At 42.7% G+C, this 22,996-nt stretch overlaps 1 protein-coding gene across 2 annotated transcripts in view; it reads right to left on the reverse strand.

Annotated features, from left to right (window-relative positions):
- The window catches only part of aplf (aprataxin and PNKP like factor), a 146,352-nt gene that overhangs the window by 36,280 nt on the left and 87,076 nt on the right, over positions 1-22,996 (reverse strand). Inside the window, exon 11 of one of the 2 annotated variants that reach the window (XM_072506765.1) lies at positions 17,403-19,407. The exons of the other annotated variant lie outside the window; for it this stretch is intronic. Within the exon in view, the coding sequence (XP_072362866.1) occupies positions 19,208-19,407 (200 nt within the window). The 3' untranslated portion in view covers positions 17,403-19,207. Of the gene's footprint in view, positions 1-17,402; positions 19,408-22,996 lie in introns of those variants that run through there. 2 annotated transcript variants of the gene reach the window in all.

The raw sequence follows: 22,996 nt of genomic DNA on the forward strand, positions 1-22,996 counted from the left end.
TGGACAAGGTCAAGGGCTGAGGCTCAACTCCTAAACTCAAGATCCCCCTACCTGCCTCTCTTGCAGTCACACCACTCTGTCCCTGACCACTGTCCGAATTAACAGAACTTATTCTACCGGGTGTGACTGCCTCCTGAAACAAAGCGTCCAGGTAATGTCCCCCCTTGCTGATGTGCCGCAGTGTGTGCAGCTCGGTCTCCAGCTCATCAATTCTGAGCCGAAATTCCTCGAGCAGCCAACACTTGCTGCAGATGTGGTCACTGATGGTCTCAATGGGATCCACCAGTTCCATCATCATACAGCAACAGCACATCACCTGTCCAGCCATATTCAACTAGTTAATTAATTTTTTAAAAAAATGTTTTTAAATTTTTTTTAATATAACCTCAAGGATAAACCCGAACACCAACAAAAACACAGCCCTCTCTGGCCACTCACCCAAACTCAGTCACTCACCTAAACTCAGATGCACTCTGTTCCAATCAGCACTCCGTGACTAAAGGCACTCCTGCCACACCTTTAGTGCACTCACCTCTCCCAGCACTCCCGGCTCTCTCCTCTCGCGCTTTTTAAATCTCCCGGCTCTCTCCTCCGGCGCTGTTTTCGCTGTCCCGGCTCTCTCTGCTCCTGCGCTGTTTTCACTGTCCCGGCTCTCTCCTCCCACGCTTTTTAAATCTCCCGGCTCTCTCCTCTGGCGCTGTTTTCGCTGTCCCAGCTCTCTCTGCTCCCGCGCTGTTTTCGCTGTCGGAGCTGAAGCCAGACAGAGCAGGTGTACTGTTGATCTCCCTGCCATGAAAAGACTATCTCTTGATCATTTGGTGAATTCAGAATTATAAATGTTCTCAGTAGTGAATGTAAACCTCATGTGCTTCTATTGAAAGGTGTTTCTTCTGTCTTCTGGGTGTTGTTTGGGAAGTTATTAAGGATTACTTAGTGTTGAATTCTTTGGGGGTTGTGTTCGAATTGATGGTTGCTAAGATGTTCACTGTATGTTTTAAAAAGGTTAACTTGAGTTCATAGAATAAACATTGTTTTGCTTAAAAAAATACTTTTTCCATTTCTGCTGTACCACACCTGTAGAGTGGGCCGTGTGCTCCCCATACCACAATCTATTAAAAGTTGTGGGTCAGGTAAACTCCATGATACACTTCGGGGTTCTCTAAACCCTGGCCCATAACAAATTGGGGGCTCAAGGGAGATAAAAGTTTATCTATTGGATTGGCTTAGTGAACTTAAAGACAGTGAGGGGTGAGCATATTGTGGTTGCTTTTCAGGTGTGGTATTCTGGTTTAAGTGGGGAGTGTGTTATGGACAATGGCTCTTTCAGAGGCTCTGAAGTTTTCGGGGGTGGAGACGGTCACACGCAGTGCCTTATGGACAGAGACTAAAAGCAGACTGTTAGATTTGGGAAAAAACATTGTAGGTAACATTACCTGACAAAATGCGAAAAGATGAGGTAATTATGGCGGAGGCTAAGCATTTAAAGTTGCCTGAGATACAGTCTGACTCATTAGAAAAGGCAAAGATCCAGTTGCAGGTGAAGCAACTTGAACATGAAAAAGAATGAAAGCAGCTTGAATATGCAATGAGAGAAAAAGAAAGAGAAAGGGAGATGCAGATCGGGGGATCTTGTTCTTTTTCAACCATCTGATCAAAAATCGTTTCTGATAATTGCACTTCAACTTCATCTTCACTCTTTGATTTCTCCTCTTGTCTTAACCTGTGACTTTGCGACCTTGTTTACACAATCCGGAAAATCCCAGGATATTTGTCCTTCAACACTTCAGTTGTCTGATTTTCCACTGGCTTATCAACACCAGTAGGCATCACTCCCACCTGCGATTCAGCTATATCATTACCCAAGATAAACTGTATTCCTGGACAAGGTAGTTTCTCTATTACTCCTACTACCACTTCACCACTCTTCACTGGACTTTCCAACCTTACCTTATATAATGGAACGCTACTTCTCTCACCCTGAATTCCACATATCACCACCTTTTCTGGCAACATTCTTCCCAAACTACATAATTCCTCATCTCTTACCATTAAAGATTGACCAGCCCCTATATCTCTTACAATTGTGATTTATTTACCTGCTCCTCCTGATACACATGAGTAAACTTTACCCACACAAGTAAATTCTTTAAAGACATCCGGCACCTTCTTAACAATTACTTCTTGAACAGGCTGTACAATCGTTTGCACCTCCTTCGCTTCCCTTGGGCTTTCCTTTACCACTCTAACAAATCCCACTGTCTTATCCTGTTTTACCACATCAGCCTTCCCAGTGCTTTTCTTCAACCACCAACACTGTGACTTTACACGGCCTAGTTTATTACAGTAAAATCATTTGAAGCTTTTCATTTCTTTTCTACCCTCCTGGATTTCTTTTTTAATCTCTTTATTATCTCCCATCAGATCATCTTTACCTTTACCACTTGAGTATTTCTCATGTCCCCAGTTTCTATCCCTCACAGGCTGAAACTGATGTCGGAAACCAATCTTTGATTGATGAACTGATCTATAATCATCTGCCATTTCTGCTGCTAATCTCGCAGTTTTAACACTCTGTTCTTCCACATGAGTTCTCACTACATCAGGAATTGAATTTTTAAACTCCTCCAAAAGTATAATTTCTCTGAGAGCTTCATACGTTTGGTCTATTTTCAAAGCTCTTATCCACCTATCAAAATTACTCTGTTTGAGCCTTTCAAACTCCATGTATGTTTGACCAAATTCTTTCCTTAAATTTCTAAACCTTTGTCTGTAAGCTTCAGGCACTAGCTCATATGCACTTAAGATGGATTTCTTCACCTCCTCATACGTTCCAGATACCTCCTCCGGTAGTGATGCAAACACTTCACTAGCCCTACCTACAAGCTTTGTTTGAATCATTAATACCCACATGTCCTGTGGCCATTGCAATTGTTTAGCTACCTTCTCAAATGAAATGAAAAAGGCTTCTACCTCCTTCTCGTCAAACCTTGGCAATGCTTGGACATACTTAAATAGATCGTCACCACTTCTTCGACTATGATGCTCTGTCTCATTATCCTCATCCATCTCCTCCAACTGTACGTGTCCCTTTGCGTCTGCCAATTGTAACTAATTTTCAAGTTTCAGAGTCATTTTCCGAAGTTCAAACTCTCTCTCTTTTTCCCTTTCCTCTCTATCTCTTTCTTTGTTTCTTTCTTCTCTCTCCTTTTCTTTTTCCTCTCTATCTCTATCTCTTTTTTTTTTTCTCTCATTGCATATTCAAGCCGCTTTAATTCTTTTTCATGTTCAAGTTGCTTTAATTCTTTTTCATGTTCAAATTGCTTAATCTGCAACTGGAGCTTTGCCATATCTAATGAGTCAGAATGTATCACAGGCAAACGTAAATGCGCAGATACCGCGTTAAGTACCTCATCTTTTCGTATTTTGCTAGGCAGTGTTAACTGCAATGCTTTCGCCAAACCTAACAGTCTGTTTTACTCTCTGTCCATAAGGTATCACATGTTACCGCGTCCAACCCCAAAAACCTCTGAGCCTCCGAAAGAGCCATTGTTCACAACACTCTCCCCACTTAAACTAAAATACCACACCAGAAAAGCAACAAACTTTCACTGTCTTTAAGTTCACAAAAGCCAATCTAATAGATAGACTTTTATCCCCCTCGAGCCCCCAATTGTTATGGACGAGGCATTTTCAGAACCCCAAAATGTATCATGGAGTTCAACCAACCTCTCCCTTCAATGGATTGTTGCTTTTGAAGCACGCGGCTTGTTCTCCAGGTGTGATATTACAATTATGGACACATGGGTTTTTAAACACTAAACAATGTTTATTCCATGAACTCAACTTAACCTCTTAAATAAACATTGGATCTCTTAACACCCCTTACTTCAAAGATAACCCCGAAAATATTACAACACTAAATAATCCTTCAGTTATCCCTTTCAACATCCATGAGACTTAATACCTTTAAACAGAAACACATCAGGTTAAAGGCTTTACTGTTATGAGTTTAAATCACCCAAATGATCCAGAGATAGTCTTTCATGGCAGAGATCACAGCAGATCCATCTCACTGTAAAACACAGACTCACACCCAGCTCTTATCCTCAAAACTGAAACTTCAAAATGGCTGAACTGAGATCAGCTCCACCCACTCTCTGACATCACTGTTTTCTTAAAGGTACATTGCTTAAACATCCATTTCTTAAAGGTACTCTCACATGACAACATGGCCTAGTTTATTACAGAGGAAACATTTGAAACTTTTCATGTCTCTTCTACTCTCATGGATTTATTTTTTAATCTGAGGTACACGCTCCTTATTATCTCCCATCAGATCACCTTTGCCTCTACCACTTGAGTATTTCTCATGTCCCCAGTTTCTATCCCTCACAGGCTGGAACTGATGTTGGAAACCAAACTTTGATTTATGACCTAATTCATAATCATCTGCCATTTATGCTGCTAATCTCGCAGTTTTAACCCTCTGTTCTTCCACATGGGTTCTCACTATATCAGGAATTGAATTTTTAAACTCCTCCACAAGTATAATTTCTCTGAGAGCTTCATACGTTTGGTCTATTTTCAAAGCCCTTATCCACCTATCAAAATTATTCTGTTTGATCCTTTCAAACTCCATGTATGTTTGACCAGGTTCTTTCCTTGAATTTCTAAACCTTTGTCTGTAGGCTTCAGGCACTAGTTCATATGCACCTAAGATGGATTTTTTCACCTCCTCATACGTCCCACATACCTCCTCCGGTAGTGATGCAAACACTTCACTAGCCCTACCTATCAGCTTTGTTTGAATCAGTAATACCCACATGTCCTTTGGCCATTTCATTTGTTTAGCTGCCTTCTCAAATGAAATGAAAAAGGCTTCTACATCCTTCTCATCAAACCTTGGTAATGCTTGGACATATTTAAATTGATCCACACTAAGCCTTCGACTATGACGCTCTTTCTCACTATCCTCATCACTGTCACCCAACTGTACCTTTCTGTTTACGTCTGCCAATTTTAACTGACTGTTATGTTTCACAGCCATTATCTGAAGTTCAAACTCTCTCTCTTTTTCCCTTTCCTCTCTATCTCCTTTTTTTTGTTATGCTGGGTCTATTCTTTCTTTGTTTCTTTCTTCTCTCTCATTTTCTTTTCCCCCGATCTGCATCGGATGAGGCAGATATTTTTAGTTCAGGAATATTGGTGGAGTTACAACAGAAAGATGTAGACATAAAACGGATATATCAGAAAGCATATACAGAAGAGGAATCTGAGAGTATACCAGAGTGTTATTACCGTAAAAGTGATGTCTTGATGAGAAAATGGAGACCTGTACATATGCAGGCGGATGAAAAGTGGTCAGAAGTTCATCAAGTAGTATTGCCGGTAGGGTATAGAAAGGAGATGTTGCGAGTTGCACATGAGGTACCAGTGGGAGGTCATTTGAGAATAAGGAAAAGTCAAGCTAAAATCCAGAAACATTTTTATTGGCCTGGACTACATAAAGATGTAGTTAAATTTTGTCAATCATGTCACACATGTCAAGTGACAGGAAAACCTCAAGCAGTGATAAAACCAGTGCCCTTAATACCCATTCCAGCATTTGAGGAACCTTTTGCGAGGGTCCTAATTGATTGTGTAGGACCGCTTCCTAAAACAAAAAGTGGGAATCAATATCTTTTGACTATAATGGATGCGTCTACTAGGTTTCCAGAGGCCATTCCAGTACGTAATATTACAGCTAAAACGATTGTGGAGGAGTTACTTAAATTCTTTACTGGATATGGACTATCCACAGAAATTCAATCAGATCAAGGATCAAATTTTACTTCAAAGGTATTCAAAAAAGTTATGGATAGTTTAGGAATAAAACAATTTAAATCAACTGCGTACCATCTAGAATCGCAGGGAGCGTTAAAAAGGTGGCATCAGACATTAAAGACAATGCTGAGGGCTTATTGTCAAGATTATCCAGAGGATTGGGATAAAGGAATTCCATTCGTAGTGTTTGCACTTAGGGATGCACCAAATTTAGTCCTTTTGAACTAATTTTTGGTCATGAAGTAAGAGGACCACTTAAATTGATTAAGGAAAAATTGGTGGGTGAGAAATCGGAAATTACACTATTGGATTACGTGTCAAATTTTAGGGAACGATTAAATAGAGCAGGTGAATTGGCTAGACATTTGAAAGTTGCACAAAATGTGATGAAACGGGTAGCGGACAAGAAATCCAAAGTTCGTAGTTTTGCCAGTGGGGTAAAGTTTTAGTGTTGTTACCAGTGGTAGGTGAGCCTTTAAAAGCTAGGTTTTGTGGACCTTATCAGATTGAAAGTGAATTATGTGGTAAAAACACCAGATAGAAGGAAAACTCCCCGAGTGTGTCATGTGAATATGCTTAAAAGGTACTTTGAAAGGAAAGGAGAGAAAAAGGAGGTTTTAATGATTCTCACTCAAAGTGACAAACCAAATCCAGATGACAGTGAATTTCACATACCTCAAATTAAATTGGAAAATGAGGATGTTCTTAAAAATTGGAATGAATTGTTAAGTTACCTTCCAGAGGAAAAACAAACTGATCTGAAAGAGTTATTGATATCACATGGGCAAGTTTGTAGAGATAAATTGGGAAGTACTAAAATGGCTATACATGATGTAGATGTGGGAAATGCTGTTCCGATCAAACAACATCCATATAGACTTAACCCTTTAAAATTGGCAAAGGTTAACAGAGAGATTGAGAGTATGCTTACAAATGGCATAATTGAAGTGGATTGCAGCCAATGGAGCTCACCCATAGTGATGGTACCTAAACTAGATGGTACCCAACGGTTGTGTGTGGACTATCGAAAGGTGAATGCAGTTACAAGAACGGACTCTTATCCTATCCCACGTTTGAAGGATTGCATTGAGAAAGTGGGACAATCCGCTTTTATTTCCAAATTGGATTTACTGAAAGGTTACTGGCACGTACCTTTATCTGAAAGGGCGAAGGAAATTTCAGCTTTTGTAACTCCAGATGGTATATACCAGTTCAAAGTTATACCATTTGGCATGAAATAGGCTCCAGCATCATTTCAACGGTTAACTAATACAGTTGTTTCAGGATTACCCAATTGTGCGGTATACATCGACGATCTGGTAGTTTTCAGCCAGGCATGGAAAGAACATTTAAAACATCTGAGGGAGTTATTCGATCGACTTCAGGAGGCGGGTTTGGTGATAAACCTAGCCAAAAGTGAATTTGGAAAAGCCCAAGTAACTTTCCTTCGCCATACAATCGGACAGGGTCGATTGGTCCCACGGGATGTGAAAACGAAAGTTATTGGGGAGTTTCCGATACCCTCGACATGACGGGAAATAATGCGATTTCTTGCTATGAGTGGATTTTACCGGAAATTTGTACCAAATTTTAGCAGTGTGGTCGCTCCACTGACGGACTTGCTCAAGAAGCGTAACAAATTCCAGTGGACAGCGGAGTGTCAACAGGCATTTGACGGCCTGAAGGCTGTGTTAACCACTGCTCCTGTGTTAGTCATTCCAAATTATACCAAACTATTCAAAGTGGCTGTTGATGCGAGTGATGTGGGCGTAGGTGTGGTGCTTCTACAAGGCGATGATGAAGGGCTAGAGCGGCCTGTTGGGTATTTTTCAAAGAAATTGAATTCTCACCAGAAAAAGTATTCAACAATTGAGAAGGAGACTTTGAGTTTGGTGCTGGCTTTGCAACATTTTCACATTTATGTGACCAGCAATCCGTCTGACACCATTATATATACTGATCATAATCCTTTGACGTTTTTGGAGCGATTCCGGAATAACAATGCAAGGCTGTTTCGTTGGAGTTTATTGTTACAGTCATTTCATTTAAAAATAGTACATGTGGCAGGACGGGAAAATGTGATAGCCGATGCTTTGTCAAGAATGTGATGAATGGAAGGATTTCGGTTCGAGGAAAAAGAATGGGAAAAATTGACTTTATTATTATACCTGTTTGCGTGTGTTGGTTTTTTTTGTACCGGTAAAGTGTTTTTACTGTGTGCATTTCTTAATTGATGGTGCAAAGGAGAAAAATGAAACCATCTTGAAGTTGGTGGGTTTTTTTTTCTTGGGGGGAGGTGTCATGTGAGAGTACCTTTAAGAAGTGGATGTTTAAGCAATGTACATTTAAGAAAACAGTGATGTCAGATGAGTGAGTGGAGCTGAGCTCAGTTCAGCCATTTTGAAGTTTCAGTTTTGAGGAAAACAGCTGGGTGTGTCTGGGTTTTGCAGTGAGCTGGATCTGCTGTGATCTCTGCCATGAAAGACTATCTCTGGATCATTTCGGTGATTTAAACTCATAATAGTAAAGCCTTTAACCTGATATGTTTCTGTTTAAAGGTGTTAAGACTCATGGATGTTGAAAGGGATAACTGATGGATTATTTAGTGTTGTAATATTTTTGGGGTTATCTTTGAAGTAAGGTGCGTTAAGAGATCCCAATGTTTATTGAAGAGGTTAAGTGGAGTTCATGGAATAAACATTGTTTTGTGTTTAAAAACCCACGTGTCCATAATTGTAATATCACACCTGGAAAACAAGCTGCGTGCTTCAAAAGCAACAATCCATTAAAGGGAGAGGTTGGTTGAACTCCATGATACATTTTGGGCTTCTGAAAACACCTCGCCCATAACAATGTAAAGTCACAGTGTTGGTGGTTGAAGAAAAGCACTGGGAAGGCTGATGTGGTAAAACAGGATAAGACAATTGGGTTTGTTAATGTGGTAAAGTGAAGTGAAGGAGGTGCAAAAGATTGTACAGCTTGATCAAGAGGTGATTGATAAGAAGGTGCCAGATCTCTTTAAAGAATTTACTTGTGTGGGTAAAGTTTACTCATGTGTATCAGGAGGAGCAGGTAAAGAAGTCACAATTTTAAGAGATATGGGAGCTAGTCAATTTTTAATGGTAAGAGATGGGGAGTTATGTAGTTTGGGAAGAACGTTACCAGAAAACGTAGTAATATGTGGAATTCAGGGTGAGAGGAGTAGTGTTCCATTATGTAAGGTAAGGTTGGAAAGTCCAGTGAAGAGTGGTGAAGTGGTAGTAGGAGTAAAACTATCTTGTCGAGGAATACAGTTTATCTTGGGTAATGATATAGCTGGATCACAAGTGGGAATGATGCCGACTGTGGTTGATAAGCCAGTGGAAAATCAGACAACTGAAGTGTTGAAGGACGAATATCCTGGGACTTTTCCGGATTGTTAAGTAACAAGGTAGCAAAGTCACAGGTTAAGACAAGAGGAGAAATCAAGAGTGAAGATGAAGTTGAAGTGCAATTATCAGAAATGATTTTTGATCAGATGGTTGAAAAAGAACAAGGCCAGGATGTCCTGATGAGAAAATGGAGACCTTTATCTATGCAAGCGGATGAATAGTGGGCAGAAGTTCATCAAGTAGTATTGTCGGTAGGGTATAGAAAGGATGTGTTGCGAGTTGCACATGAGGTACCAGTTGGAGGTCATTTGGGAATAAGGAAAAGTCAAGCTAAAATCCAGAAACATTTTTATTGACCTGGACTACATAAAGATGAAGTTAAATTTTGTCAATCATGTCACACATGTCAAGTGATAGGGAAACCTCAAGCAGTGATAAAACCAGTGCCCTTAATACCCATTCCAGTATTCGAGGAATCTTTTGCAAAGTCCTAATTGATTGCGTAGGACCGCTTCCTAAAACGAAAAGTGGGAATCAATATCTTTTGACTATAATGGATGTGACTACTAGGTTTCCAGAGGCCATTCCAGTATAATATTACAGCTAAAACGATTTTGGAGGGATTATTTCAATTCTTTACTTGATATGGACTACCCAGAGAAATACAATCGGATCAAGTCTCAAATTTTACCTCAAGGTTATTCAAAGAAGTTTCGGAATAAAACAATTTAAATCAACTGCGTACCATCCAGAATCGCAGGGAGCATTCGAAAGGTGGCATCAGACATTAAAGACGATGTTGAGGGCTTATTGTCAAGATTATCCAGAGGATTGGGATAAACGAATTCCATTCGTACTGTTTGCAATTAGGGATTCACATAATGAATCAACCAAATTTATTCCTTTTGAACTAATTTTTGATCATGAGGTAAGAGTAACACTTAAATTGATTAAGGAAAGATTGGTGAGTGAGAAATCGGAAATTACATTATTGGATTACGTGTCAAATGTTAGGAACGATTAAATAGAGCAGATGAATTGGCTAGCCAACATTTAAAAGTTGTACAAAATGTGATGAAACGGATAGCGGACAAGAAATCCAAAGTTCGTAGTTTTGCCAGCGGAGATAAAGTTTTAGTGTTGTTACCAGTTGTAGGTGAACCTTTAAGAGCTAGGTTTTGTGGACCTTATCAGATTGAAAGGAAATTGAGGTGAATTAGGTGGTAAAAACACCAGATAGAAGGAAAACTCACCGAGTGAGTCATGTGAATATGCTTAAAAGGTACTTTGAAAGGAAAGGAGAGAAAAAGGAGGTTTTAATGATTCTAACTCAAAGTGACGAACCAAATTCAGACGACTGTGAATTTCACATACCTCAAATTAAATTGGAAAATGAGGATGTTCTTAAAAATTGGGATAAATTGTTGAGTTACCTTCCAGAGGAAAGACGGACTGACCTGAAAGAGTTATTGACATCACATGGGCATATTTGTGGAGATAAATTGGGAAGTACTGAAATGGCTATACATGATGTAAATGTGGGAAATGCTGTTCCAGTCAAACGACATCCATATAGATTTAACCCTTTAAAATTGGCACAGGTTAAGAAAGAGATTGAGAGTATGTTTAAAAATGGCATAATTGAAGTGTGTTGCAGCCAATGGAGCTCACCCATAGTGATGGTACCAAAACCAGATGGTACCCAACGGTTGTGTGTGGACTATAGAAAGGTTACTGCTGTTACAAGAACGGACTATTATCCTGTCCCACGTTTGCAGGACTGCAATGAGAAAGTGGGACAATCAGCTTTTATTTCCAAACTGGATTTACTTAAAGGTTACTGGCAGGTACCTTTATCCGAAAGGGTGTAGGAGATTTCAGCTTTTGTGACTCCAGGTGGTATATACCAATTCAAAGTTATGTCATTTGGCATGAAAAACGCCCCAGCCACAGTTCAACGGTTAACTAACAAAGTTATTTCAGGATTACCCAATTGTGCGGTATACACCGACGATCTGGTAATTTTCAGCCAGACATGGAAAGAACATTTAAAGCATCTGATGGAGTTATTCAATCGTCTTCAGGAGGCGGGTTTGGTGATAAACCGAGCCAAAAGTGAATTTGGAAAAGCCCAAGTCACTTTCCTTGGTCATTCAATCGGACAGGGTTGAATGGTCACACGGGATGTGAAACCAACAGTTATTGAGGAGTTTCCAATACCCTCAAGACAAAGGGAAATAATATGATTTCTTGGCATGAGTGGATTTGATTGAACATTTGTGCAAAAGTTTTGTAGCGTGATTGCTCCACTGATTGACTTGCTGAAGAATGTTGAAAATTTCAATGGACAGCGGAGTTTCAACAGGCATTTGACAGCCTGAAAGCTGTGAGAACCAATGCTCCTGTGTTGGAGAATTACAAGGGACTCTGTGATCAGATTGAAATACAGTATCTGACTTTAGAGACCTGCCGAGGCATAGAGAAATGGACAGATCGTGCAGAGACCTTCTTGTTCACAGAGACTGTCAATTGAGAAGGATTTCAGTTGGAAGACCAACAAAAAAAAATGGACTATATTATTATACCTGTTTGAGTGTGTTGTTTTATGAAACGAAAAAGAATATGTACTGTGTGCATTTCTTAAAGGATAGTGAAAAGATGAAAAATGAAACCATCTTGAAATTGATGGTTTATTTTTTTTCTTGGGGGGAGGTGTCATGTGAGAGTATCTTTAAGAAATGGGTGTTTAAGAAATGTGCCTTTAAGAAATGGGTGTTTATCAGTGAAGTCAGAGTGTGGGTGAAGCTGGGCTGTCTGTGAGCTTTTAACTTTTGTTTTAGGCTGTTTGCTGCAGGGTGTGTTTTAGTTTTGTTTTCAGTGTTGGAGCTGAAGCCAGGCAGAGCAGGTGTACTGTTGATCTCTCTGCCATGAAAAGACTATCTCATGATCATTTGGTGAATTCAGAATTATAAATGTTCTCAGTAGTGAATGTAAACCTCATGTGCTTCTATTGAAAGGTGTTTCTTCTGGATGTTGTTTGGGAATTATTAAGGATTACTTAGTGTTGTATTCTTTGGGGCTTTTATTTGAATTGATGGTTGCTAAGTTGTTCACTGTATGTTTTAAAAAGGTTAACTTGAGTTCATAAAATAAACATTGTTTTGCTTTAAAAAATATTTTTCGATTTCTGCTGTGCCACACCTGTAGAGTGGGCCGTGTGCTCCCCATACCACAATCTATTAAACGTTGTGGGTCAGGTGAACTCCATGATACACTTTGGGGTTCTATAAACCCTGGCGCATAACAAGCCACAATATTTATGTCTGATTCAGTTCAGTTTCTAGTCAGGATGTTAACAGTGGGGATTCCGTGATGGTAATGTCATTGGCTCTCATATTCCTTGTTGGAGTTGGTCATTGCCTGGCACTTGTGTAGTGCAAATGTTACTTTCCACTTATCGGCATAAGTGTAAATGTTGTCCAAATCTTGCTGTTTATGGGCACAAACTGCTTTCAGTATCTGTGGAATCACAAATCATGCTCAATGCTGTACAATTATCTGCAACCATCCCCACTTCTTTTTTTTAAATTTAGTGTACCCAATTCATTTTTTCCAATTTGGGCAATTTAGTGTGGCCAATCCACCTAGCCTGCACATCTTTGTGTTGTGGGGGCGAAACCCACACAAACACTGGGAGAATGTGCAAACTCCACACAGCCAGTGACCCATGTAGCCATCTAAAATGGCTGATTCCCGATTAAAATGGTCAAACCCCGATCTAAAATGGCGAACGAAAGAGGCTGATGGGAAAATCAGCCAACAGGACTCAAACGGACAGCTGCAGGTAAAACAGTACATTTGCCTCTGGGGAAATAGGCCCAGACCGATACCTGCAGCCATTAACAGCACAACAACCCAGCCATCTGCATACTAAGCAGCCATCCCCGGGAACAATTGCTACACATTAGCAACATAAAGCCGATCCAGACTTTTCGGCGCCAGCAGTGGCTGAGACAAAGAAAGGTGGACGACCACCCCCCGATCAAGGAATCGCCCCATTATTGGACCAAGTCCAATCACTTGGAACCAGGGTCAAGGCCCACCCCGAGAGGCGGGAAGCCCCTGGGAACTATAAAGATAGGGGCCAAGTTCAGATCGACCCTTCTCTTCCTGCTCGCAACCTTCAAGACCCTTCGACAAGGAAAACAAGTAAGTTTTACTCCAGCGATCACCACCAGATAGGTGCTCCAGACTATCGACTCGTACCAGCCTTTTGATTCCCGCAGGCCAGACCCAATTCGATAGACCATTCGTTTCCCTGACCTGGTGGACCATTTCCTAAGTTAAGTATTGGCCTTTAGTAGTAGGTAGTAGTCTAGAAGTAGGATTATTGTATAAGTATTTATTGCTGTATATAATAAATGATCGTTGATTTAACTCTTACTAAGCGGTGTGCTGCATTATTAATCATTACTGGAGCTTGAACCACGTGGCGGTATCAGAAAGATACCTGGTGACTCGTGAGCAAAGGTGACAGAATTAGAGCTAATAAAACTAAGGCTAATAAGAGCAACACCCAGAGCCAGGGTCGAACCTGGGACCTCGGTGCCATGTGGCTGCAGGGCTAACCCACTGCGCCACCGTGCTGCCCCAGCATCCACACTTCTGACCTTATGATGAAGGGAAAGTTATTGATCAAGCAGCTGAAGATGGTTGGGCCAAGGATGCTGCCTTTCGGAACTCCTGAAGTAATGTCCAGGAACTGAAATGATTGACCACTACTAACTACACATCTTCCTTTGTGCTAGGTATGACTCCAAAAAATGGACAATTTTCTTCCCAATTCCCATTGACTTCAGATTTGCTACAGCTCCTTGATGTCACACTCACTCAAATGTTGCCTTAATGTCAAGGGCAGTCACTCTCACTTCAACTCTTGAATTTTGCTCTTCTATGTTTGAACCAAGTTCGCAATATGGTCAGGAGCCAAGTGGCCAAACTGTGCACCAGTGAGCAGATTATTGTTGAGTTAATGCTGCTTGATAGCACTGTCAATAACTTCTTCCATTACTTTTGTTGATGTTCGGAAGTAGACTGATGGAATGGTAATTGTGGGGTTGGATTGCTCCTACTTTTTGTGGACAGGGCATCCCTGAGCAATTTTACACATTATCAGGTAGATGTTAATGCTGTATCTGCACTGGAACATCTTGGATGGGGACATGTCTAATTTTGAAGTACAGACGTACAGTAACATTGCTGGAATATTGTCAGGGCAAGCAGCCATTGCAATATCCAGTGCCTTCAGATGCTTTTTGCTACCATGTGGAGTGAATCGAATTGGCTGAAGATTGTAATGCTAGGTTCAGTTAGTGATTTCATCCTTCAGGCTCATTGTGTTTGTCATGTCTGATCTTCCCTCTTGGGACTTGCAGTTTACCGAAATGTCACTGAATTGGTCTCTAATTTGCATATTTCATCAAAATTGCCCTTTAAATCCACACAAAATCAGTGGATGTAGAAGATCAGTCATTATCTTACTGAATGACAGACCAGGCTCAAGGGGCTCCATGACCTATTCCTATTTTTTTAATGTTCTAACACCTGTCTCATGGTCCCCGTGGTTTAATAGTTTTGAATGTCAAGTGAGTGTAACTCAAAAAAGGGATGATCAAAAGTCATTGCTTCACACTGTAGCCACGTAAAATGGCTGCGTTCCGATTAATCTGGCCAAAACCCAGTTTAAAATGGCTAACCCGAAAGACTGCTGGGAAAAACAGCTAAGAAGACACAAGCAGGCAGCTGCAGACAGTATTGCATATTTGGCTCTGGGAAGTTAGCCCAGATCGATACTCAGGGCTATCAACAGCCCATCAACCCAGGTATTTGCAGTTGCATTCAGGACTGTTTGCAGCCCATCTATTCAGACATCCACAGTTAAATCGGCTATCCCTGGGAACAATTGCAACATATTAGCAATTGAATACCGGGCCAGACCTGTCGGCGCCTGCAGTGGCCAAAACAAAGACAGGCGAGCGACCACCCCCCGATCGAGGAATCGCCTCACCATTGGACATATCGACCCCAGAGATTGGGGACAGATCCAATCACTTGGGACTCAGGGTCAAGGGCCGCCCCGGTAGGCGGGAAGCCCCTGGGCCCTATAAAAGTGAAGGTCCAAGTTCAGATCTCTCTCTCTCTCTCCTCTTCGCCTGCTCGAGACCTTCGCAAGAACAGCAACCGGCAACAGTAAGTTTGAATTCAGCGATCGCTATCCGGTAGACACCTAGCCACCGACCTGTAGCAGCCTTTTGAATACCGCGGGCCAGATCTGATTGGACAAGCCATTTGTTTCCCTGACCTGGTGGGCTCTTCCTAAGTTTAAGTATTGGCCAGTAGTGATAGGTTTATTATATAAATAGTAGTATTAGGGTATTAATATTGCTTGTTGTATATAATAAATGACCAGTTTTAATCCTTACTAAGCGGTGTGCTGTATTATTAATCATAACCTGAACTTGAACCATATGGCGGTATCATAAAGATACCTGGCGACTCATGAGCAAAGGTGACGTAATCAGAGCAAATAGACTAAGGTTAAAAAGAGCAACAACACAAACATATGCTATCGGTTTTCTCTTAAAACAAAACATTACAAATTCTACTTCAATTCATTTTTCATAATTTGTAAATTTTTTAATATTTGGAAAAGTTTCTAAATAGAAAGTGCGATAAAACTGAGGGAGAATAGGCAGCATAGTTGAATGTAAAGAACTGATATAAGATGGGAAATTTCACATGCTAAAATTATGCTCTGGGCAAAAAGATTAATTCCAAATTCCGACTTCAGCAAGAGACTTTCAGCTTGAGGCTTTCAACTACAATCTTTAAAAGACACAAAAATTGATTAAAATAATTGCGTTGTTACAGTCCTGAATGCAACTGCAGTTTTAACAAAATATTTTCACTCTTATTTTTGGATTCATTTCAGTTAAGAAAAATAGTGAACAAAAAGAAATTCAGAACACATTTTGAATGACTTGTAGGGATCGGATGGTTCCAGTGGCTTCCATGTCACACAAAACAGCAACCTTTATCATAAAACAAAAAACTACGGGCATAATAGGTACAGTCACTTGGTAGAGCAGAACTGGAGTATTGCTGAAAAAAAAAAGACTTGGCTGTTGAAGCTTTTTTGGTCTGCACTAATCAGGACTGACTCTTAAGAATACCAAATTTCAAAGGGAGCAACAATTTATACTGCATGAGAGGAGTGTGCTGATCTGTTAGCAAGTGGACTCTGATTGGTAGAGGTAATGCCATGGTGAAGTTATTGGCCAAACGTTTGTTTAAATTCAAACCAGGCTGGTCAATTCTGAAAATGGCTGTCCCCCAAGTTTCTGTTTAGTTGAAAAAGGCTCAGTGCGCTCTTTCTTTCTTCAAGGTAAGTGAGCAACACTGCAAGCCTGCCTGATAATCTTAAATTGGCAGTCAGTGTAATTCATAGCACAATCAGGTTGTTTAACAAGTGTTGTCCAATCGTGGAATTACATCTGATGTTTGGCACTAAGCGCTTTGCAAGCATGGGCTGGTTGGGTACATCAGTACTTTGCCTGTTGCGAACAGGCAAAGGGATGCTGTGGCCTATACCTGGTATCGCAACAACATTGAAATTCATATGCCACATTACTCATTTGTGTGACAGGCAGAATGTCTTTGCTGCTTGATAGCTGTCCTATTAGTGGAAAATACCATACATATTGCTGCTACATAGTGGCAGCATGAAATGGCTAGCTTCACCTGTTACTCAAATTTTTGAAACACCTTGCCCTCCAGGGAAAATCTGAGATAGACTGGACACTTTTCAGGACCAAAAGTGGCAGCCTTAGGCCACTCGCTAGTTTGCACAATATACAGAGTAATTATACAATCAGCGTAGCCATTAGCCCGCAGGATAGCTTTGATTATGCCTTAATTGAGCATCAAGCTTGCATGATGCGCAAATCACTCAGGCCCCATTTACAAGGTAACCGATAAGGCCGATTTTGTAGCACTTGGAACTGTAGAAATCCCAATGCGTATATGGACCTTTGAAAGTGGACTTGCAGTAGACAATATCCTAACGAGTACAAGACAAAAAGCTTTGACAACATATCTCTTTTCGCTACATAACAGATACTTATAATTAGTTTCTAATGAAACACAAAGTGCCATATACCAATTTAATATATAAAGTAAACCATTACAACTAAAATCAACAAGACAATCTGTGTATAATATTGCCAGATCTGTACACCAATTATTTTCCAAGCTATTTTATATAAACAAGCTTCTGCATTATAAAAGTGAAGAATTATTTCAAATATACATTCAATCTACAAGGTAAAAATATTTTAATCCTTTTTTGGTATATCTACAAGCAGTGCATAGTACAGAGGATCCCACTTAAAATCGACATTTTTGAGACTGCATATTGCACCGGATATCTGAATGATGGAGTGCCATTAAGTGGTGGGGTACACCACCAGGGCAAGTTTCCTGTTACCACTGCTGTCATAACCACGGACATTTGCCATGTGGACAAAGTGGATGGTTGCATCAGGTGACAGGAAGGGGCAAATTACTGAGGAACGGCAGAAATGGACTACTGAAGTAATATTTTACTGGCGTATTCACTATCCATAGAAATGAGGTTTAATTCAGGAACATGTTACATGCTTACATCCACTGCCATGTGAAACTCAGTATTAATAGCAACTATCTGGCAGCCAATTCCAACTGACATTAAGTATTTCATTTACCTTTCAATAAGTTTTATGGCCCTATTAATCTATAGCATTATCACCAGCAACAGCCCGATGGACTTCAGTAGTACTTCTGATATAGGAGTATGGTCTGCTGGCGACATATATGAACTTGGTTGTTGGGGGTGGGCCAAGGACCTTTTGTTCCTAATTGCAGATGGGTAGAGAGCCCATATAGGTTCGTTGTGGAGTTCCCTTGGTGGTTGGATGGCTCAGACCCAGACCAGCCATCGAGAAAGGATGGCTGCCAAGATCAGAATTTACATCAGACCCTTCAGCTTATTAGGGCATGGTTTCTACTTGAAGCAATTCTTCCAAATTAGGCTGCATCACTTTCAAATTCCCAGGATTCCAGCACCATCACAACAGGCTTGTGGGACCAAGTGGCCTATCACTGCTCCTAATTCAGATGTTCATCATCTGCAAATCAGAAATTTGGCATTTTTAATCAGTTGACACAGATATTTTATCTTGTAAGATTTTCTTTTGCTTATGTCTGGAAGGAGGAAATATCTGTCAGAACAGTGGTAGCCATCCGGCATTCAAAAGCACCATTAGTGCTGTAGAGCTCCCTTCCTTCTCCATTCCAAAACAGAGATGTTTAAAAAATGACTGCACACAGTTTAGTTTAAATCTGGTGGGCATGCCTGAATCAGTCAACAGAAATGAAGACATTAACTGCACAGTAAAACTCCAGTGCTATTTTCTTTTTGCTCTTTTCTTACTGTGATATTGTGGTCCTCTTTAAATTTAACACAAAAGTCAAACTTTGCACTAACAAATTTCCAAAACCCGAGGACTCTTGTACTGCAACACCTAACCTGCTACTGAGAAAACCGCAAAGTAGCTGGCTCAGAAATATGCCCTTTGTTTTCTCTAGCATGAGGGAAAATAATATACTGAAATGTTCATGTTTTACTAGCAAAAAGCAAGTGTTGAAAACGTCATACTCTTCCTGCCCACAGAAGCCTTCAGATGACGTGAAACATGCGCAAATATATTTCCAGGTCTCATTCAGTGAACTAACAATTATTTCAAATTGAAAGGAGATTATTTGTATTCATATCTAGGATCAAATTAAGAAGACACAGTGTGATACTTAACTGTAAAAGAAACTCCAGGCAACAAGTGCCCTTTACATTGCAACAAGAAAAATGGAATCAATTGGTTCTCAAAAGTTAAAAAGATAAAAAGATGCAAGGACCAGGCTCATTTTTTATTCTTTACAAATCTATTGGCTTCTTTTCTAAGTGTATCAATATCTTCATTGCTCTCTGAACTTGGCTCCCAATCAGAATCTTCATCAGTTGGGTCCAAATCATCCTCTTCATCATCAATAAAACTGTAATTCAGGTCATACTGGTTGGGTTCACCATCAGTATCACTCTCATCATCCAGACGGCTTTTACCTTTTGGGGGGGGGGGGGGGGGAAAGAAGAGAGAGAGAGAGAGAGAGGAGAGAGAGAGTTGCAAAGTCATACAATAAGATATTAACTTAAGGTGTAGTTATGACATGTTGCTTGGCAACTGATTTTAATAGAGTTGTATGAATGCATTTGCGTACGCACTTAGTGGGCAACAGTGCATATCTACTGAGAAATAAGCTATTCAGCTGTTCAAGTTTGTTCCACCATTCGATAGGCCACGACTGAACTGTACTTCAATTTTATCATCCACATTTGATCTGTAACCCTTGTGCATCTCAATGCCGTTGTACCTACAAAAAACCTATTAACTTTGGTCTTGAAAATAGGCATATATATTATACAGAAGCAAAATACTGCAGATGCTGAAAATCTGAAATAAACACAAACTGATGGAATTAGCAGGTTTGACGAACAGAATTAAGTTTCAGGTCTGGGATCTTTTGTCAGAAATGGAAAACTTTAGCGATAAACAGGTGTTAGGCAAGTTCAGAGCCAGGAAAGTGGAAAAAGGACAAAAGGGAAGGCCAGTGATAGAGTGGAAGGCAAGTGAGATTATTTTTTTAACAACACAATTTTTTCCCCTTACAAACAATCCCCCCCCCTCTCTCTCCCCCCCTCTCTCTCTCCCCCCCCTCTCTCTCTCTCTCTCCCCCCCTCTCTCTCTCTCTCTCCCCCCCTCTCTCTCTCTCTCTCCCACCCCCTCTCTCTCTCTCTCCCCCCCCCCTCTCTCTCTCTCCCCCCCCTCTCTCTCTCTCTCCCCCCCCTCTCTCTCTCTCCCCCCCCCTCTCTCTCTCTCTCCCCCCCCTCTCTCTCTCTCCCCCCCCTCTCTCCTCGCCCTCTCTCTCTCCCCCCCCCTTCCTCGCCCTCCCTCCCCCCTCTTGCCTCCCCTCCCTCTCGCCCCCCCCCACTCTCTCGCCCCCCCCCACTCTCTCGCCCCCCCCCCCACTCTCTCGCCCCCCCCCCACTCTCTCGCCCCCCCCCACTCTCTCGCCCCCCCCCCCACCCCCCCTGTTGCCTCACAAAAGCCCTCACCTGCATATATCTCAATGCGTTTCCCGGGGGTAACTCAAGTTTCTCCTCCAGTGCCCCTAGGCTCGTAAATGTCCCGTCAATGAACAGGTCCCCCATTCTTCTAATCCCCGCCCGATGCAAGCCTTGGAACCCCCCGTCCATCTTCACCGGGACAAACCGGTGGTTACCCCTAATCGGGGACCACACCGATGCTCCCATTGCACCCCTGTGCCTTCTCCACTGGCCCCAGATCCTTAGCGTTGCCGCCACCACCGGGCTTGTGGTGTGTTTTGTCGGCGAGAGCGGCAGCGGTGCCGTTACCAACGCCCCCCAGGCTCGTTCCTTTACAGGACACCATCTCCATCCTCTTCCATGCCGCCCCCTCTCCCTCCATGACCCACTTGTGGATCATCGCCACGTTTGCTGCCCAGTAGCAACTCTCTAGGTTCCCTCCTCGGTCCCTGTTGCGTTCCAAGAACCCTCTTCTAACCCTCGGTGTCTTAATTGCCCACACATACCCCATAATACTCCTACCTACTTTCTTGAAAAAGCCCTTGGTGATCACGATGGGGAGGCACTGAAACACGAACAAAACCTCGGGAGGACCACCATTTTGACCGACTGCACCCTACCCGCCAGCGAGAGCGGGAGCATGTCCCATCTTTTAAAATCCTCCTCCATTTGTTCCACCAACCTCGTCAAATTCAATTTATGTAGGGCCCCCCAACTTCTGGCCACCTGTATCCCCAGATACCGAAAACTCCTCTCCGCCCTCCTCAGCGGTAGGTCCCCTATCCCTCTTTCTTGGTCCCCTGCCTGTAACACAAAAAGCTCACTCTTCCCTACATTAAGCTTGTAGCCCGAGAACTCCCCAAACTCCTTCAGAGTCTGCATGACCTCCACCATCCCCTCTATTGGGTCCGCCACGTATAGCAGCAGGTCATCCGCGTATAGCGATACCCGATGCTCCTCTCCCCCACGGACTATCCCCCTCCATTTCTTGGACTCCCTAAGTGATATGGCCAAGGGTTCGATTGCCAGTGCAAACAACAGGGGGGACAGGGGGCACCCCTGCCTCGTCCCTCGGTAAAACCGAAAGTACTCCGACCTCCGCCGATTCGTCACTACACTCGCCACCGGGGCGCTATAAAGGAGCTTAGCCCATCTAATAAACCCTCCCCCGAACCCAAACCTGCGCAAAAACTCCCAGAGGTACTCCCACTGTACTCGGTCAAAGGCTTTTTCCGCGTCCATAGCTGCCACTATCTCCGCCTCTCCCTCCTCCGATGTCATCATTATCACGTTCAAGAGCCGCCGCACATTGGTATTTAACTGCCTGCCCTTTACAAATCCCGTCTGGTCCTCATGAATCACCCCCAGGACACAGTCCTCAATCCTCGTGGCCAGCACTTTTGCCAATAACTTAGCGTCCATATTGAGGAGCGATATCGGCCTGTATGATCCACATTGCAGTGGATCCTTGTCTCGCTTAAGAATCAAGGAGATTGTCGCCTCCGACATTGTCTGGGGCAGAGTTCCCTCCTCTCTTGCCTCGTGAAAGGTCCTCACTAGCAGCGGGGCCAGCAGGTCCACATATTTTCTATAGAACTCCACCGGGAACCCGTCCGGCCCTGGGGCCTTCCCTGCCTGCATGCTCCCCAAACCCTTGCTCAACTCCTCCAACCCAATTGGTGCTCACAAACCAACCGCCTCCTGCTCCTCCACCGTCAGAAACCCCAGCTGGTCCAGAAATCGCCTCATCCCACCTTCCCCCCATGGGGCTGGGACCTGTACAGCTCTTCATAGAAGGCCTTGAATACCTTATTTATTTTCGTGGCACTTCGAACCGTGGCTCCCCTTCCATCTTTGATTCCCCCTATTTCCCTCACTGCCGCCCTCTTACGGAGCTGGTGCACCAGCATCCGGCTAGCCTTTTCCCCGTACTCATAGGTCGCCCCTTGCGCCTTCCTCCATTGTGCCTCCGCCTTGCCCGTGGTCAGTAGGTCAAACTCCGTCTGGAGCCGTCGCCGTTCCCTAAGTACTCTATCCTCCGGGGCCTCTGCGTATCTCCTGTCCACTTGCAAGATCTCGCCCACTAACCTCTCCCTTTCCATGCCCTCTGTCTTCTCCCTATGATCCCTAATGGAGATCAGTTCTCGCCTGACCACCGCCTTCAACGCCTCCCATACCACCCCCACTCGCACCTCCCCGTTGTCGTTGGCCTCCAAGTACCTTTCAATGCACCCCCTCACCTTCCCACACACCACCTCATCAGCCAGCAGTCCCACGTCCAACCGCCACAGCGGGCGTTGGTCCCTCTCCTCTCCTCTCCCAGCCCCATTCCCACCCAGTGCGGGGCATGGTCCGAAACGGCTATGGCCGAATACTCCGTCCCCTCCACTCTCGGAATAAGCACCCTACCCAGAACAAAGAAATCTATCCGGGAGTAAACCTTATGTACGTGGGAGAAAAAAGAAAATTCCCTGGCCTGCGGTCTTGCAAACCTCCATGGGTCCACTCCCCCCATCTGATCCATAAAACCCCTGAGCACCTTGGCCGC

The sequence above is a fragment of the Scyliorhinus torazame genome, chromosome 1 (assembly GCF_047496885.1).
Source record: "Scyliorhinus torazame isolate Kashiwa2021f chromosome 1, sScyTor2.1, whole genome shotgun sequence".
Taxonomy (NCBI): Eukaryota; Metazoa; Chordata; class Chondrichthyes; order Carcharhiniformes; family Scyliorhinidae; genus Scyliorhinus; species Scyliorhinus torazame.